This window comes from Dufourea novaeangliae, unplaced genomic scaffold (genome assembly GCF_001272555.1).
Source record: "Dufourea novaeangliae isolate 0120121106 unplaced genomic scaffold, ASM127255v1 scaffold133, whole genome shotgun sequence".
NCBI classification, from domain to species: domain Eukaryota; kingdom Metazoa; phylum Arthropoda; class Insecta; order Hymenoptera; family Halictidae; genus Dufourea; species Dufourea novaeangliae.
Window position 1 is genome coordinate 280,985 of NW_015374011.1, and position 18,807 is coordinate 299,791.

The following is an 18,807-nucleotide window of genomic DNA, read 5'->3' on the forward strand; positions in this document are numbered from 1 at the left end:
CGAGAAGATTAAACAGTGAAATACGTATGATGGATGAAAGGGAGTCTTGCTAGGGAGACATAGTCGTTGTAATTAAACTGGAAACTATGAAATTAGAGGAAGTTGGTTCTGAAGGTCTTTATGGTATCGGGACGTTCGAGAATCGCGTAATAATTACTGTCTCGGTGGAGGCAATGTGTAACGCAAGGAAGGTAATCGATAAAAGCTCGGTGACCCGGGGACCCCGTTGTTGGTCACCGATTAGTTTAGGTTAGTCTAGGTCAGGTTTATGCCGCGCCCACGTTCGCCACCCCCTCGAGGGTGGTGTGTCGACGTGGTCGTTCTCTCGTCGCTTTTATGCGCATTACGTGGCACGCTGCTAACCAAAAAAAAAAAGAGAATACACCTGATGGACGGGGCACAGATTAAGTCATTTGCTGTATTATTTACGAGATTGATATGTCGGTGTCGAAACAATGTGAATAAATGAAAAGGTTCCACGTAAATTATTCATTAAATTTGTGCAACGTTTTTGGATACAATAATAAAGTACACGTGGAAGCAGTTAAATCTTCGAATACTGTGAGAACATCCCTATGGAAACATACCTTTTTCGAAAGATTTTACAAATCACTCTTGCGCAATTTCGTTTACTATTGTGGTGTTTATACTGATTTATAAGAGTCCTCGAAGACGTTGGTTAGAGGTATAAGTAATAGGAGCATGGTAATGAAATGAAACGCGGGAAGAATCAATGTTTCGGAAATACAAGTAGTATAGTCAACGGAAAGCGTGGCATATGTCTCCAGGGCTGAGCGGCGCAATGCGGGAATTCGAAAAGTTGTCTCATTCGTTCCGAGATTGATACGCAGCTCTAAAACAACGGGGGTAACAGCTAAAAGTTCGAGTTGAATTATTCATTAGGTTCGCGGGACAATTTCAGTGAAAATAATACAGAAAGCACGGAAACAGTGAAATTTTCAATAGCAACCAAGACCGACTTCCGCCGTGAAAATTTATTTTCCGACAGATTTCAGCGCCGCCGTCGTAACCGCGAGATTCCATTTGCCCTCAACTTTTTAATCGAATCCCGCTTCCAGAAATGAAAAAGGTTTCAAAGAAGCTTTTGTGCCGCCTCTTCCGGTCGCGGAATATTCCTGAAACTTTATCCTGGAACTATGAATAAGAATCCTGCGACGATCCTGTCTAGTCGTCCAGTCGAGAAAAATCGAGTCCCTTCTATCGAGTTCGGTGGACATTTTCCTATGGAATAATCGACGATGGGTTAATTATTCTGTCTTAGTCGTCGTCGTTGGTGGCCGTCGAGATGTTCGAAAAATCACGGGGACGATCCCTGCGTAATCCGCGTCGACGGATAGCCTGTACCATGCCGTCGCAATTTTTTTCCCGCGAACGATATTCGACTTTCTCTCGATAAACGAAATCGGATTAAAAAACGGACGGCAAGCATTTTCCCGCCGCTGGTTGCTGAGAAAAAAAATATTCCACAAGTTTCCTCCGTGTACACGGAGGAATATTCTTCATTCTTCATCATTCTATGACAACTAATTACCGAACCTCGCATTATAAAATCAATCTATTCTTGGACTTTGTTTGACGGTCCCCGTTGGCAATTACAATTCGAAAACCCGGATGCCACGAACAGATTAGGTGAATTCTTCCCGTGTACTTCATTGGAATTACATCGGTGAACAATTAGCCAATGAAAAATCGCAGTTCGATAACAATTTCCAGCCGCGGGAAATCGCTTTTCCAGGACTTATCTGCAGGACTTTCATTCACCGAAAAGTTTCGCGGAGACATAAATTCGAGGGGGGAATCGAATCCTTTTAATAATGTCCTGGGACCAAGGGGCGAGTCTACCAGCACTATTCTTATCATACTATGGCGACCAGAGTAAATGATTTTGCTAGGAAACACAGATTCTAAGGTGTAGGCGGTGAACCACTAATTTCTAACTACTTCTAAAGGGTCATACGTTGGCTTGTATCCCTTAAAATTCAAGGATCTCCAGAAAATCCTTTACTGAACCCGGAGACAGTAGAAATATGTTTCTAATACTCATTTCTTACCAATCTCCCCTAATTTCTCTTCTAGATTCTCTTATCAAAACTCCCCTAAACAGTTCCACCATCTGTCGTCCGCCCACGCATACACTCATACTACTGAAAAATGAATCTCCCACGATAATATTCAACTCCACGTTCCCCACACATTTTCCAGCACCCCCGGAACCATCAAATCAACTCGAAAGAATCTCAACGCGTTCGAAACCGTTTCCCTAAGTAATCTCAACAGCTGGGGAAACCTCCTCCAACGCAATAAGAGGCCCCCCCACCCCCACAAATGTTCATTTCCCGGGTAGACAACAAGCAAGATTCGCAGGAATCCAAAAATTTCCAGGTCGCGGCAACGACACGGAAGCGTCTAATTTAAGAAACACTCGTGTCGTGTGTACGCTCGATCCTCGAGGCCGGTTGAAGTGGGGGGATGGTCTGCCAGTCGAGCATAAGGCAGCCGCTCGAGGAGGGGGTTTGGGGGGGATGGCAGAGGACGCGTGGAACGAGCAGCGAGTCTCGTAAGGTTGCGGCGAAACGACTTGGTAGGAGTTGCATTTTTATCCGGCGAACTGTGTCGACGTAGCAGATGAAAGCGGTTATGCCGGCTTCGTATATTGCCCCGTCCTTTTGTCTCTACGCCCGCGACGACTCCGCGCGCATTCTCCCCCTCTCGTCGTAGCTTTTCCCTCTCGTCTTTTCCGCACGCTCCTCCGCGAGAGGCGACCTCAAAGCCAGTTCTATTTCGGTGCCATCCCGACCTGTACTCGAGTAAACTGGCATACGACCAAATGCCATGATACACAGCCCCCCCACCACCCCTCTTCTTCGCCCAACCGAGCGCGCAACCGTACATTCTTCGCACCCCTAACGTTATGACCTTCGTCGTAACGCCGTGGACCATTACGGGACGGCGTGTGCTGCTTACGTTATTATTGTATAAATCAGCCGCACGCGGCGCCCGGATTCTCTTCTCGTTACGTCCGACACTGATATCGCGCACGGCCCCCGTCTCGTTTCTGGGAATTTTTTTACACCCTGTACCCAACCCCCTCCATCATACGGGAATGGTCGCTTTGAATCTGGATTGAATAGATTATAATAAGCGGTCTTGGTTGTTTTGTGAGACGAAAATGTTCCTGAGGCATTCTTTGGAGTGTGACTGATTGCAGGGGAAGGTGGAGAAAGATGAGGGTAGCTGAGATATTTAGAGCATTTTCTAGTAGAATCTGGATGATCGATGTTAATCGATCTTGAAATTTGACGAACCGATGTCTTATGTCAGATTTGTGAATAATAGAGTGCTGTTATGAAGATAAATAATCGGTTATCATGGAATAATGTATTAATACAGTAAATCCTCGATGAGTGCTCGAAGACTCCTCGGTACTGAACGTTAAATATTTCCGAAACTAATCATCACGTACGGCTGAAACAAATATCATGGACTTGCGAAGTTCAAGTTCTAGCATTGAGCTAAACGTTATTAAAACATCGAGGATTTACTGTACATACGACAGATTTATGGACAATGGAAGACACTGAAACGAAAAGTGATCCATGCACGTGTTCCGAGACACGTAGTAACAGGTTATTCCGTGGGAAGCTAGCGATCGACAGAAGCACAGCTGGAGAATAAATTCTAGAAATTGCAAGTAGTACAATCAATGGAAATTCCGACGATAGCTACACGGGAAGTTAATCAATGCAAGTGTTTTAAATTATTGATGAGATTTCTATACCAAAGCCAGCTGACACACTCGAAAGAAGGTGGAAACGCGCTCATGTCTGGCTGATATCTGCATAATTCCCTCTGATAATACATTCCCTTTTCGTGCTTTCGTTCGTCTTGTAATGAGCAAAGGTTTGCGCGGCTCTCGGCGAGACAAGCGCGAGCGCGCCTAACTCTTCAAAAAGGCGAGCTTCCTCGTTACGATTAATATTTCCCGCAGCTTTACAGTCCGGTTACGAGAGCCCGGAAAAGTGAGCGAGGGAAGAAAGTACACAGTCGTCGTGCCAGTGGTTCGAAAATGAAGGATGCTAGTCGGATAGCGCGTTATCCGATCGGTCATATTTTTTCGAGGCTCGACAGGTCCAACAGTGGGATATTATATATCCGGTTATCGATGTACAGTCATTTCGTATCTAGATCGAGTTACTGTGTTCCTATCGGTAACTTCGCGGCATGACGGTGGAGAACAGAGACGAGAAGAAACGGGTGGCGATGATTTGTTGGGAGAGCGTATCGAGAATATGTCGAGCAGTCGGTCACGACGGAGAATCTATACTGCAATACTACTGTTGAATCAGTGAAATTGACCAGAACTGAACTCTAAGACTTTAAACATTATTGTGGAAGGAATAATTCTGTATCCTATAACAACCTAACACTTTGTTTGATAAACGTGGAAAATTTTTGAAAATATATAAATCTATAAATCAACTGGTTTCTTCAGTTTCGTAGTGGAATGAAAGTTGTAAAAGATATGAAAGAATGCATCGCTATGACATTTTAATGGTCGTTATAAGAATGTACCAACCAGTCACATTGACTGCTTTGGTAGTTCTAATGTTAATAAAAACAAATAACTCAAGAGCTTTTAAGTATCTAACACTGTGTATCTGCGGGTGATTTCTGAAGAGGAAGAACTCGATTACATGTTCTAAAGGTTACATTAAAATCGTCGACGTAGAGTCCCCTTCTTGTAAGTTTTAGTTTTCGTGATTTTTTAAGGCCACTCCGTCCGAATTTTCTGCATCCACTGTACTTTCATATCGGCATCGAGACAGTTCGACCGGTGGTTAAAAGTGGCGCCCGTTTCGCTTTGTGTACATTCAACCGGCCGTAGATTTATCGTCGTTATTAAAACAACCGTGGCGACGCGAGAACCGTGTCTGTCGGCGCGCGTAGGCATTATTCAAAGGGGAACAAAAGAACTTCGGATTAATCGGTAATTAAATCGACGCCGGGCAACCGTAACGCTTCCGATACGGTCTCGCGTATATACGTTAGCTTCCTCTGTGCTGTCGTCGAAGTTCCTCTAAGGTCTGTGTTGTTGTTTATCAACGGACCTGATCGTCTGATGAGTTCGATATCGATCTGGGGGAGGGGTAACTGGGAGCCTGTTAAAGTTCTGCATCGGCGAGCTAAATATTTCCTGGGGTGTAACGTAACAGTATTAGGTCTTCCTGGAAATTCCAGTCGATTCTAGTACGGACGTTCGAATTACATATTTAAAATACACGTTGATTCATCTCTATCTATACAGGGCTTTCCAAAAAAAAAGTGCAAGACGAGGGGCATAGAAAGGATTGATTTAAGGACCTGTGTTGATCAGAAATTATCCTTAGACCAATTTTTTGAACACCTTGTATATCTTCGGAAATATATTTTCTAGTTACCGAGTAATAATACGTATCCAAATGAGATACTAACACTTTCCAAACACTCCACTTGTTATTCCTATCGAAAGAGAATAATATTTGCTTCGTTGAATCACTAGCAAATTGTTAAGAAAAAAGAAAGAACGACTTTAGAGTACCCGCAAGCGAAAATTAACTTGCCTGGTCGCAACGTAACCCCGTCAAACGCCCATGGAACAACGAAGAGCCTTAATTTAATTTCACGACTTTAAAGAGTCCGCAGACAAGATGGCACATCGATCAAAGTTAAGAGAGACCCTGCCAATGAAAAGCCCGTCGCAAGGTAAACTGCCCAAGAGGAATTAAGGATTAAATCCTCCCGGGAGAGGGGGATAGGGCACGTCGGAGGCGGAGAAAACTCATAAGAATTGATGAATCAAGCTAGCAGAGGAACCAGGAAATAGTTCGCTCAGTTGAGAAACTCGTGAATTTAACTGAGTAATCAGTAAACTCCCATTACCCGTCTCCCTCCCTTTTCCAGGATTCCCAGCTGGCGAGGGGTGTGGAGGATGGGGGTGGTCGGGGATTAATTATTTAGCCGGGAGCAATAAGATATGTCAAAGGTGGCTCCAACTACGGAACACGGAGCTGCCCGAGCCGAGTTCATTGCCGCGTTTTATTAATCGAGCTTGCCAGTGACATAAGAAAATCGCCGATTTTATTTGCTGCTGCAAGAACGAATAATTACGACCGTATATTAACTGGACTGACATTTTAAATTACTCGGCGAATTGTTGTCCACGATAAAAATAGTTTCCATCCCACCGTCCAACGATTCTTTCACCCTGATTTTGATAAAATTACAACTACATAAATATCCACCATTCTTACGGTCTTGGCACAGTAAATCTTCGATGAGTGTCGACGGTTCCTCGGCACTGAACACTAAATATTTCATAAACTAATGATCATATACGGCTGAAACAAACATCATTGGATTTTCCAGCTTTATCACTGTTCTAATCCTCATTAAAAAGTCAGCGTTACACCTGGGGACTTTTCAAGGCCCAGCAGCCTTCGAACACTCATCGATGATTTACTGTATTCTATAATTTCAGTTTAGATTCCATGGAGATTCTCGAAATCTATTTCTCGACCAGGTGAACGGTGATTCTCACCCATGGTCGCTCCATTAAACTCCACCTTTATCTCCTCCACTATCCGAACTTTCTTTTAACAGTGCCCATCCGTTATCTCGGCCATAGGGTAACGACGTCGTAACACGTTACTATGTTATGTATTACACCCTGGTCGTAACACGGGTGTAAAGTAGCGGAGTCGGGAAGGAAATAAGTCGTAACAGAGAGCGGAGCTGATTTACGGGCGGCGAGTGTGCATTCCGCCGCGGCTTCAGTTTTAAGGGGTGGAGAGGGGCGGACCGACGCATTTGTAGCCGTACATATCGGATGAGGCTTAAGCGACGCCGAGCCGACAGAATGCATGTCATTAGCGGGGGAAATTTCACGCCAACCGCCTTGAATCGTTGCGTTTATGGGACCGATCGAAGTCGTTTCTCTTCCACATTCGTGGCAGTGGCCTGAGCTCTAAACATTGCGAACGATGGAAGTTCTTTTTTATGACATCATTTACTGCATCCGATAACTTTTTTCATGCTTGATTCGGTTTCGATGGAATCGAAATGTGAACGCAGTTCACGTCGAATTAGGGGAAATCTGTGCTACATAAAAATCAACGATCTGTATGTGAGAAATCTTCTGTTGGCTAAAGAGCGAGAAATGCCTCGAGACTTTTGATTGGAAATTGTATACCATCCCCTAGTTTAGGATTCAAAATAAATCCAAAGTATGTAGAGATTTGGATTCATGTAGCTATCGATGTTTTGACAGCAGAGGTTTCGAAATTAGCAAATAACTCCGCTATTTTGCAACATTTTTACCTCCTCTACATCCTCTGAAAAGTTGAAACTTTTAGTAATTATCTATGATAAATATTCCCAAATCTGTACCAATTTTTGAACCCCTCTGGCTGGTGTAACCCTCATCCATCCCTCATTTTCCCAACTTAATTTGGTGAAGAATAATATAATGAGCTTACAAATAGTTAAATTTACAAATTCTTTAAAGTAAAAGTCACGAACCGTCCGATAAATTTATCTACACATGAAACGATAACGTAATTTCTTAAGAGAAAACTGTGTCAAATTGACACAAGGGATAAGGGTTAAAGTAAAACAAGGAGTGATTTAAAATAGAATTGAGCAAAATCCTGTCCACCTGGTGAATCGTCCAGAACCTCGAAAAAGCTCCCTGGTATTCGAGACGGACTAGAATGGTGGAAGTAATTATAAAATATTTGCCCCTGTTTCCCGGCCAGATCTGCCCGTTTAATGCGACGAACACGCGTTAATTCTATTAACGTCGGGAATGTCCAACGTTGACCGTTTTGTCCAGGTGTCCTGGATGAGGAGCAAGGACCTGCACATCCTCACGTCCGGGACAAGCCCGTTCAGTTCAGACACGAGGTTCGGTCCTCAGCACACACCGGGCAGCGACGCGTGGACTCTCAGGCTGAACAACGCGAGGAAGACTGACTCGGGCCAGTACGAATGCCAGGTGAACACCGAGCCCAAGATGATGTATGCGGTTCAGCTGTCCGTGCGAGGTAATTGCTTCTTCTGCTCTGTGCTACGTTCAAACACGCCCGTCAAATTGAATTGTCCCCTTAAGCTCGTTTAATAACTCCGAAATGTCGCTCGAATCTCCTAAATACACTGCTCAAAAGAATTAGGGGATTGCTAATGTGAGCAGTATAGTTGCATCCACAAAACTGTAGAAATTAAATAAGTGTTTGTAAGTTCGATGTTATTTTAAATATTTTTACGCTTTCCTATTTCCGAATTGGTTCTAACAGTGGTCTCTAATTGGTCTGAGCAGTGTAGTAGATTTACGACGCTAGTCGATGAAAGGGCTCGATTTAAAATTCTTTTCCTATAGGGTAACGAACAATTGCTGAACAGTCACATTTCATTCAAGGTCCCCACGAGTGTCGTAAAATACGAAGGGAATCATCTGAGATTCCCCTGGGGGCAATTTCAAATGTTATTTAGCTGTCGCGAGGCACGTGTGACAAATTGCATTTTGATGACTGGCCATCGCGCTTTTTTTTCTTCTTTCTAGATGCCGACAAGCCGGAGGGCTACGACGAGCCGCATTCACAGCAGACACGAATAAGTAAGTGAACGCCGCGGAGTCGATGGTCTATTTCTGGCCTTAACGTGGCTCCCATCCGCTTCATTGTACGCTCTTCTTGTCGAGGCACGGAAGATCTCGAAATAAATCGAAACGGATGGTGGACTCCGAAAGACTCGACGACGTAGCTGGGACCAGAAAATTCATAAATTGAAATAAAGCCTTATCCCCACGGCCGAAGATCGAAATTCACGCGCGGGAAAGTAAACAAAATTCGCGCGACGACTCGATACTGTGTTTCATGGGATTCCATCGGAGAGGGGATGATTAAAAAATATTTTCAATCAAACAATTCGCGTCGGATTGCCGTTCATTCGGGGCGTTCTATTGCAAATTTCCCGTCACGTATTGACAGTTCGCGCAAATATATACACAACGTCCAGGCAATGCAATCAAAGCTTCATCGAAGGTTTTTCCGTGCGAGCTACTCACGGGAATTAATCCAGGCCTTCGGTTCCGTCGAATACCACCCCCTCGATTTTCGTCTCTTATTCGCGGACAATGTATCTATCATCGTGATTATTGTCATCCAATAATTATTCAGGAGTACATGAAAAAGTGGAAAATATTTACGAATTGTAGAACAATGTTCTACATAGGGCACAGATTTAATACTACTGTTCTCAAATTATATTTCAGTAAGAAAGTGGTTTTGTACATAAGTTTGCAAAAGTTGACTACTTCTTACCATCCTTTTTTAACGATATAACCCGCTAAAATAAATTCTTTCGAATGTCTATTTTCTGGTCAGTTTCAAAGTCTACTTTTCCAGTCTACCCAAGCACCGTCCTTTTTTCGTCGATTCCTCAGAAAGTCAGAGAATATTTCCAGACTCTCGACGAAGTTTCTCGGAGAATACAATTTTTCGCCGGATAATTCCGCTTGGTTTCCCGATCCATGACACTTAAACTACGTTTTCAACCTTATTCCAGCGATTCCCGAAACTTTCCAGTCGAAATCCAGACCATTCCGGCGGGGAAAGTTCCGCGAGAGAGTTCAACGGCTGTTTACCGCGATCTACCGCAGCTAATTTTTGAAAGCAGGAATTACGCAACGCTTTTACGAGTGGTATCAGAACGCACGTTTCGTAACTAACGACGCTCCGTTTCCCGCCCACACCTACCCTCGCGGGGGAACTTTCCCGGACCTGGGCGAATTATTAGATATTTCTGTTGTTCACGGCGATAGTCACGGGCGAAAACCTCTGGCGGGTATATATCACGTGGGGCCCGAAACTTTGTTGCAGCATTTGCATATTACCCGGCACGTGGAATGGTATTCGGTCGTTTTCACGACGATACTTAAATTTCCGTTCTCTGAAATGTATAATTAGCCCCCACCCTCGCGTTTGTAGTATATGAAGCCACCGGTGTAATTATTATCGCATGGAATTACGAGACTCATGGGAAACCCTGGAATGATATCGGACTTAAACGATCCGCTCCGCAGTTCGTTCCGCGAATTCCATCGGTTTATATGATTGTGACAGTCGAGTTTTCCGTCGATATGATTCTGTCAAAGACAACGTTCAATTTACGTGAAACGGAGTTTCATTTTAACCGAATATACAGGGTGATACAAAGCAAGGGTTCATAACTTCTTGAGTAGATAGTACTCACCAAATGGTGAAAAAAGTCGTATTAAACAAGAGTCGAAAAAATAATATTTTCAGAGGTATGAATAATTGTTTCGGTTTAAGCAAGTGACTTCTTCGCTTTGGGAGCTATTGTACTGTACGAAAACAATGGATTACCTTATCATTGCTTCTTTGCCTGGTTACAGAAGGTTTTCTACAATTTCTACTAGTTTTTTCTTTACAATTTTCTTCATTGTTTCCATACGGTACGATAGCTCCCGAAACGAGAAAGTTTTGTTAACCGCTGGCTCATGAACATCGAGAAGCAGAATTTCCTATATCTTCGAATCTACATTACATAAAACACTGTCGAAATTTTAATTTCCAAAGTCACGAGTGAAAGAAATGAAAATGTATTCCATCTTGATTTATAATCATACGTAGTTTCTGATGTATAAAAAAAAGGTTCCGTAGAGGAGAATGATTAAAGGCTCGCAATATTCGCGGGAGTTCTCGAAATGAAAGAACCTCGTGATTTGCGATAATAGAGAGAAATCGGTTGCCTAAGCACGCGGGCGCATTCCCCCATCCAGTTGGAAACATCACGGAACCGTTCTCCCTCTCTCTGATCGCAGTCGACTTAAAGCCGATAGCAATTTCGCGGCGGTTCGACGACGATGAACGCGGACGGGGGAAAATTTCACCGGGGGCCGGCTCGGAAGCAATAAAGAAAAGGTCCAGAAATCTCGCTCCGTACCGGGGATGAAATGATGGAACTTGGAAAGAATTATGAACCGTCCAGAAGGACGGCGCAAGAAGAATCGACGACAGATCCCGGCCGTCAAAGCCAGCGAAGAAGCGCACTTATCCTTAAGTGATTGATGTCGACCGTGTCCGGGGCAGGTGGCAAGGGGGAGGAAATAAAAAGCGTCTGTCGGATGATTTTTTAACGGGTCGACAGTGTATAAAGGTGTCACCCGTTCCTCTATCTCTTACTGGTGTCAAGGAAACGCATCAACCTCCATTAATATCGCATGTTTATAAATAGAATCTCTTTGATGGATCCCCCCAAAGCTCCAGGGAATATTCTATTAAACGTGTACGGAAATAACGTTACTATGGAATAAAAATATACAACTCTCGACAAGCTTGAAATGATTTTTAATACTGAATATTATCACGAATTTTATTATCCTAACCCTTTCGATACGGATATAGAAGTTTAAAAACTGCAGGCGCATTGTGGAGGAATATGAAAGTTGACAATACTTCCATACGTTTAGACATTAAATTATAAATAACATCTGAAGAACGTTCAGTAGAAACGTAATGGGAATAAAATTTAAAATTACACATACTTCCACGAGTTTAACCCGTTCGTTCCTATGACTACCTATTCTGAATTATGAAATCAAATATCTTTGGTAATTTTGAAATAATCTCGGAATGAAAGGGTTAAGAACTGTTTGAATTTCCACGGAGCTCGCTTCGAGGCAGTAGAATACAGTCGCCTATGGTATCGAAAGGGTTAAGCTGCGAACAGAATAAATTCATACCGTTCCCACCATTAAGAACGTTTACCTGAAATTACACGCAATAGTACGTACCAATGATAATTCAGCAGAAGAAGCAATTGAACGTCGCGAGGGGTAAACGCAAGCAGTTTCCCAGGCGATGGAAAACGAGGGTGGCAAAGAAAAGCAAGGGGCGCGATGGAAAAACAGGCTGCAGCGGTGTGTACAGTAATAAACGGCATAACGTAATATTTCGCCACGGAGAAATGCAGTTTCTGGATGGGGAGGGATGGAGGGGGATTAATTCAAGTCTAATAGGATTATCCTTAATCCCGGTAGTCCTGGAAAACCTCCTACTTCCTCCACGGTTTTTTTTTCCTCGTCACCTGGTCGTGGGCATGGTCGTGGCTCAGAAGAGGTCCGCGGCTCGAGAAAACGCGGCATTAAACGGCTCTGAACCGCGATGCTCCCCCGTTGAATAATGTATAATCGTTCCCGAACATTATCGCGACGCCACGTCCACCTTACGTTTCACACCCTCCCACCCCCTCAGACATATTGTTTCGACCCTTTTCCCCTCCTGATGAATTATTAGACCGCATCATTCTCGTCTCGAGTACGGGACGACCATCCCCTGTTTGTGCACACTTTAAACTCCAATTTCTAGACGACCAACAAAACTTTCCGCCATTTTGTCAACCCCTTGTTTTTCGGTCCTACGCCATTTCTTTTTTCGCGGAATTTCTTGGTTCTCCGTGGCGAGGTAGGTCGCGTTTTAATACAGAGACTCAAGGCTCGACTCGCGGTAAGTGAATCGGAATTCTGGTTCCTTTGGGAGAACGTTCTGTGCCTCACGCAACTGTCCTGCGCAGTTTTGAGATGGGTTCAGGAGGTATCTTTTGGGTTCAGCGAATTTTAATGCGGGCTCGAGGTTAGATGTTTGGGAAACAGGTTGGATGAAGACAAAATTGGTGAACAATATTGGTCGATACCATTTGGGCACCACAATTCTCAAAATACAGTTAAGATTCCATGAATGTTAGAAACTGGGGACCCACTTCAATCGTTTCAACACCTTAAAAATATTTTTTCTTACCCGAAGCCCGAGCCTCGGCAACAAAAACGTTAATAAACACACAATAAATAAGTATAATCATATTAAAAAATTGGAGAACTGTTCCAGAGATTCTTTAAAAATGAGGACACTCTATAGAGTTTCGTTTAAACGAATCTTGGATCGAACTGATCGTGAATTATCGGGTCCTCAGAAATACAATCAAATCGGAGGAATGGAACGTCGATGGAGTGGGTGGGTGGTTAGCTGCCTGGAGAACATAGAGAGAGAAAGAACAGTTCGATTTTAAGCAGGAACTGGAGCGTACGAAACGCTCTCGCGACGGGAGAAGAAAACGCGTCGTTTCGCGGCGGCACGCATATTAAACGAGTACTTGGCTCGACCCTCTAAATTAAAATGTACAAACTTGACAGTGTGTCCCCGCTGCTGCGCTACCTCCTTTTCCGCCGCTTCAGCGGGAAATACTTTTTCTTTGTGCCTGGATGTGTCTACTGTTCGCGGAGGTACAGAACGTTCCGTATTAATTAAAATTATTCCGTAACATTAAAGCGCGTAACTATTATTTCCGTCTTCCTCAAACGATGTTTCATGGAAGAAATATTTAACGTAGAATATCCAATGGGATTATGAGAATCCCACACGAATGTGAATTACGTTAAAGTAAGGACGTACAGGGATAGAAAACCTCCGATATACAGGGTGTCCCACCTAAGCTTAAATATCTCACTTACTTTTGAAAATTATTTTAACAAATGCTTACAATGACATCCAACAATTTCGACATATTTTTGCACTAATCACTCTATCGTAGTTCCATTATTATTTAATCCTATTTCTTCAAATTTGTGGATTGGTCTTGACCTCAAACTATTACGCGACGATGGTAAAAATATGTAGTCCCGTTTAAAAAAACACCGATGACCTAGAAAATTCGAAAGATATGACCCTGAGAAAATTTGTTTCATTATAGCAGTATTTGCATCTTCAAAAACAAGTGAGATATCAAAGGTGCGGAAAGTATATTAAAGCCACGAACGAATCGTGTCCTGGTACCGCGCGGTCGCGATACATCAGAGGCCACGGCTGATGCTGTCAATTAAAAAAGTTGCGAAAACTTCCATTCCTGGGGATGGGGTCGATCGTTCCCGCGACTTCTCGAACTTCCGTGCCGGCGGTACTTCCACTGGCGAGCGTAATTAATTCGCCTCGAGGGGGTGTTTTCATCATGGAAAACTAAGGAACGAAAGCCGGTCGTCTAATGAAGTCATCGAGAAAACCAAGGAATCTCCCATTGATCCCTCCGAATCGTGAAACTTGACCCCCATCCACGACATACAACCGTGTAACGAACCAACGGCACCCCTCTTTCCGGTTCACGGAAACGTAAAATGGATTTATCCACCCCTACCCTTCATCCAACACGGGGGCTCCACGCTGAGTAATTACTTTCTCCATCCTCGACGCAACGAGCTGCTTAACGTCACTTCGAACACCCACCTCTATTTTTTATTTATTTAAGTCGACCGAATAGAAAAGCTCCTGTGGACATAATCCATTTGTCTTTATCAGCGAATGCACAGACATTTGAACGAATACATTTAGCAGGCTCTAACGGGAATATTAAGTTTTTTAATCTACAGTGTTCAGGAAGGATACTTGCGAACTTAAAAATTTGACATAAAATGACCACTTGCCTCATGTGTTTATCTATTATCGGATACTTTACTTATTCAAATATTCACTAAGGTGTATACTATGTTTATGAAAATGTGCTGTTACTAGTAACACGGTAATATAACAATAGTAACATCAACATATCCGTATCATATAACAATAGTGACACTAACACGTGTGCCGTTGACTAGGAAAGTGGTGTAAGTCATGCATTGTTCGTTTCCAAAATTCCTCCACGATTTTGAAATATAAATTGACGTAACATAAAATAAGAAAAGAATTCCTTATTTTTGCTTTTTTGACTTACGCCACTTTCATAATCACTGGCACATATAGTAATACCAGTACCCACATCCTTTGCAATTATAAATATCCATCACTAGTCAGAAACATTATTAAATCCTATTCAAATTTATAAATTCAGTATCCTTAAACACTGATATCCATATCAAACCCATTCTATTTCCTACAATCAGTGTATTTACTCATTCGCAATTACCTGCCATCTCAATTACACCAATCAAAACAGCCACGATTTCTCCAGAGACACAAACACAGCAAGGATTCAAAGGACACTAAATCACTCCGTGAGCACGTTGCATTGTTCAAAGTCACTGTATACAAGCGAGCCAGGGGCGAAAATACACTGTTATAATCAGGTTGACGAGGTGGCGCTGACAAACCATTTAACGTCGTCTTAAGCCCGTCTAATCTCGTACGATACCGGGCCGTCGTATGATATTTGTTCCGTACATGGGTTGCAGGTTACGAGAGCACGGCGCCAGTGGCTGCTATAATGGGTCCGCGGGAGCAGAAGGTGGCACCGGGTTCGACGATCACCCTTAGGTGCGTCATATTGTCCCCGTATCAGACCCGACCCATCAGGGGCGTGCAGTGGCTACGGGATAACAAACTCTTAACATTCCAGGTAACGCACATCCCCCTTTGTCCGACCCCCTACGAACGTTCGCGAGGCACTAATGAAATTTTTTTCACGGGACCGCTCGTCGTTGTCATCCTTCCACTTCCTCCTGTCGCCACGTTGCCCCTCACCCCTTCACTTACCACTCGAGAAGGAATCTCAACAGAGACAGAAGAAACACGGTCGTCAATCATAACAAGCGACAAGGTCGAAGCTTGGATGAGAATCAACCCTTTCCTTCGTATAGGATATTTCTGTTTACGTGCGTGGAATATGACGCGTCTTCGAGGCGAGCTGAATCGAAATTGTTTACGGGATATATCTTCGGGGCCAAAGTCAATCTGAATTTCTGCTTTAACCCTGCTGGTGTCATGGAGTCTACATGACTAAATGAAAATTATGGTTTTGAATATTTGTTCTTAGCATCCAATGTACTTACATTTTACGGACACTTTTTGTTTATCGCCTATTGTTTAAGAACTAATCATTTCAACATTGGAAATACAGTGAATGATTGATGAATGGTCAAAGACTCCTCGGCACTGAGTGTTGAGGCGCTTCTCCACCCCCAATTTGGGGGTGTCTGAATACTCAGTCTTCGAACACTCATCCATGATATACTTTATTCGAAAACATGTAGAATAAATGATACAAACATGAAGAATAAGTGAGGACAACAGCAGGGATAATTTAAAATTACACTGTTTGACTGGTCTGTGTATTTTTTCTGAATACCGATTTGAATCTGCTGTTGCGAGAGAGTATATTCTGGTAGAAGGAACTCTAAATCAATAGAAAAGATAATTCGAGATTATTCCGAACGATCGAATCGGTAATTTGTTTATACAGCTTCACAGTCACTATATTATTCACTGATAAAAAATATCTCTCGACAGGGAAATAATTATCGAGGCAAATTCTATATACCCGTGGAATGAAAAACGCACGGGTTAAGATCGGGGTCGCGATACCAGCCGGTTGAAAATTTATTCGACGAGATCTCTGCGATGCATTTTCACCGGGCGATTTATGACGAAATTACGAACTGTGCGAACGGTTCCGCGGGATTTATGAAATTTTCCCAGCCGGCGCGATATTTTTCAATTGTAACATTTGCATTTCCCAAACACCGACAGGTGTTAATTGTAAACACCCCAGTGTCTATAGACGTGGCGTATCCCAAGCGTGAAGTTTTTCGTTGGAATTTGCCACATTGAATGTTTACAGGCGGCACGAGGCGGGATAAACGTGGAGACGGAGCGAGGCGCGGCTCGCACAGTTTCCGAATTGACTTTGGCGGAGGTGACGCCGAACGACGTCGGGAAATACTCGTGCAGACCGACCGAGGGACGAACGGACACTGTAATGCTGATCGTCGAGCCAGGTTAGCGTTGGAATTTCCCTCGAAAGCTCGTTGGACAATTTTCATTTTCCCCCTTTTCCCCGACATCCCTTCGTTGTGACAGGAAAAGACTTATACAGAGTGTTTCGGAACGATCGACGGGAGGTGACTTCACGTGTAAAAAAAAAAATAAAATAGAAAAATGTACAGAAGAAATCCCGATGAAAATATTTACGTACGATGCTCCGTGTTTTTTCGAGAGAAACGAAATTGGAGGAATCTGTATGCATCGGGTATTATTGATTCGTAGTACACAAATTGGCGCACAGTCAAGGATATCGGTACGATATATTTTTTCCTGTCATGTTTTGTCAAAATCTTCTATGTACAATACAGCGAGATAAATTGAAAGCAAGTAAAACAGTGACATTGTTATCATTTAATACAAGTAGAATTATCCAGTAATGACCAGACATGAGGTTAACCTTTAGAATAACTTTTTGTTGATACAATATTCAAAAGGATTATTAATTCTACTATCTGGCTATAGTTTATTAGACTTTTCTTTCGAACAAAACTCACAGTTCGAAAACGTCCTATACAGACATTATCGAAATCACCAAACAAAAGAACTCCGTTCCTTGCCTCGCGAACCCAATAATAAGAACGCTCCGCCCGAAAACGCCTCGGCGAAGCGACTAACACGATTTATATTCGATTCCCCGGCGGTTAAGTCGCTGCGGCCACAGTCAAGAGAAACGGGGGTGGAAAAAGGGAAACAAGGATCGCCGAGGAGAAGGGGTGTGCAGCCCCATGATCTAAAGTCGCGCCTTAGGATTACTCGAAACACTTTAAAGTTTTAAGGAGGCGGCGGTATTTCACGGCGGGACTATTTGTCTGGCTCAGACCCTCGGTTCGCCGCGGACGTCGTTTCGGGTCGCGCGAGAAGGAGGGAAAAATCCCGGAGAAAAGTGGGCGACGGTGCATGTGTCCCTGCCCTGTGAGAAATAAAGAAAGAAAACCGGGCGAAGAAGGGCGAGCGTGGTTTTCGGGGCGAGGAAAAGGGTGGAGGGGGGGGGATGAAGGAGGGTCGTAAGCACACTTGCATGCTGAATTCACAGGCAGTGGTCTCTATTATCGTGAATTCTCCTTCGAAAGTTATTGCGAGGAACCGGCGGGACCGCGCGACGTCACATTTTTCCTGGACTACCGACGCCCACCTTCGTCCTATGCACGTGGATACACACGTATCCCTTCGTCCTCTCTCATCCTAGACGTCCTTATCCCTGTGTCCCATGTTACGATGGGACGCGGCCCGTAAATCAGAACTTCGCCGACTCGTTTCGTAGTTCCACAGATTGCGAATTTACGCGGTTTATAGGCGAGGCAACCTCCCCATTTCTCCTTGTCGACCGACGTTAAACTGGTCTAATGCGAGATTACGCGGTGTCTCGAATATAGCAGTGATTACGAGCTCTGGGCCCTTTCGATGCTGGTTTTTAGAAAGCTTAAATTCATCAGGGAAAGAATTAACGTATTCACTGACGGTGGTTTTTAGGCGAGTAAATTATCCATGAGTGCAAGATGGCCCCTAACGGTTTTTAAGAGAAACTCTAAATTAAATATTGATGACGATTAGTGATAACGATTTCAAAGTGAATTTAGTAAACATATATATTATTAGTTTTCTTTTAGGTCGACGTGAAATACTGTTTCGCTGGTATTAACATTTACGGTTTAAAATAAATGTAACATTTGAGATAAGAATAGAATTCCTTTCGTCTGGGAAAATATTAACGATAAAGTAATTCTTGAGAGTGAAGTAAAAACTCCCTGGTCACTGGGGAAAGTTACTCGCAAATCTAACTGATCGTCATAGTGTTAATACAGTAATCAGATATTACGTTCTATCCAGACACTAAATACATCCATAAAGATCCGACACGCACAATAGAATAATAAATCTGTTCAGTGTGTCATAAAGTACACAGTGCGGAAAACCGTATGAATTCTCC

General features: G+C 43.3%; 1 protein-coding gene across 1 annotated transcript in view; it reads left to right on the forward strand.

Annotated features, from left to right (window-relative positions):
* Positions 1-18,807, forward strand: part of LOC107188586 (hemicentin-1-like) — a 115,050-nt gene that overhangs the window by 85,705 nt on the left and 10,538 nt on the right. The window contains exons 3-6 of the mRNA XM_015576897.1: positions 7,892-8,102; positions 8,618-8,671; positions 15,293-15,456; positions 16,678-16,834. Coding sequence (XP_015432383.1) covers positions 7,892-8,102; positions 8,618-8,671; positions 15,293-15,456; positions 16,678-16,834 — 586 coding nt within the window. The remainder of the gene's footprint in view (positions 1-7,891; positions 8,103-8,617; positions 8,672-15,292; positions 15,457-16,677; positions 16,835-18,807) is intronic.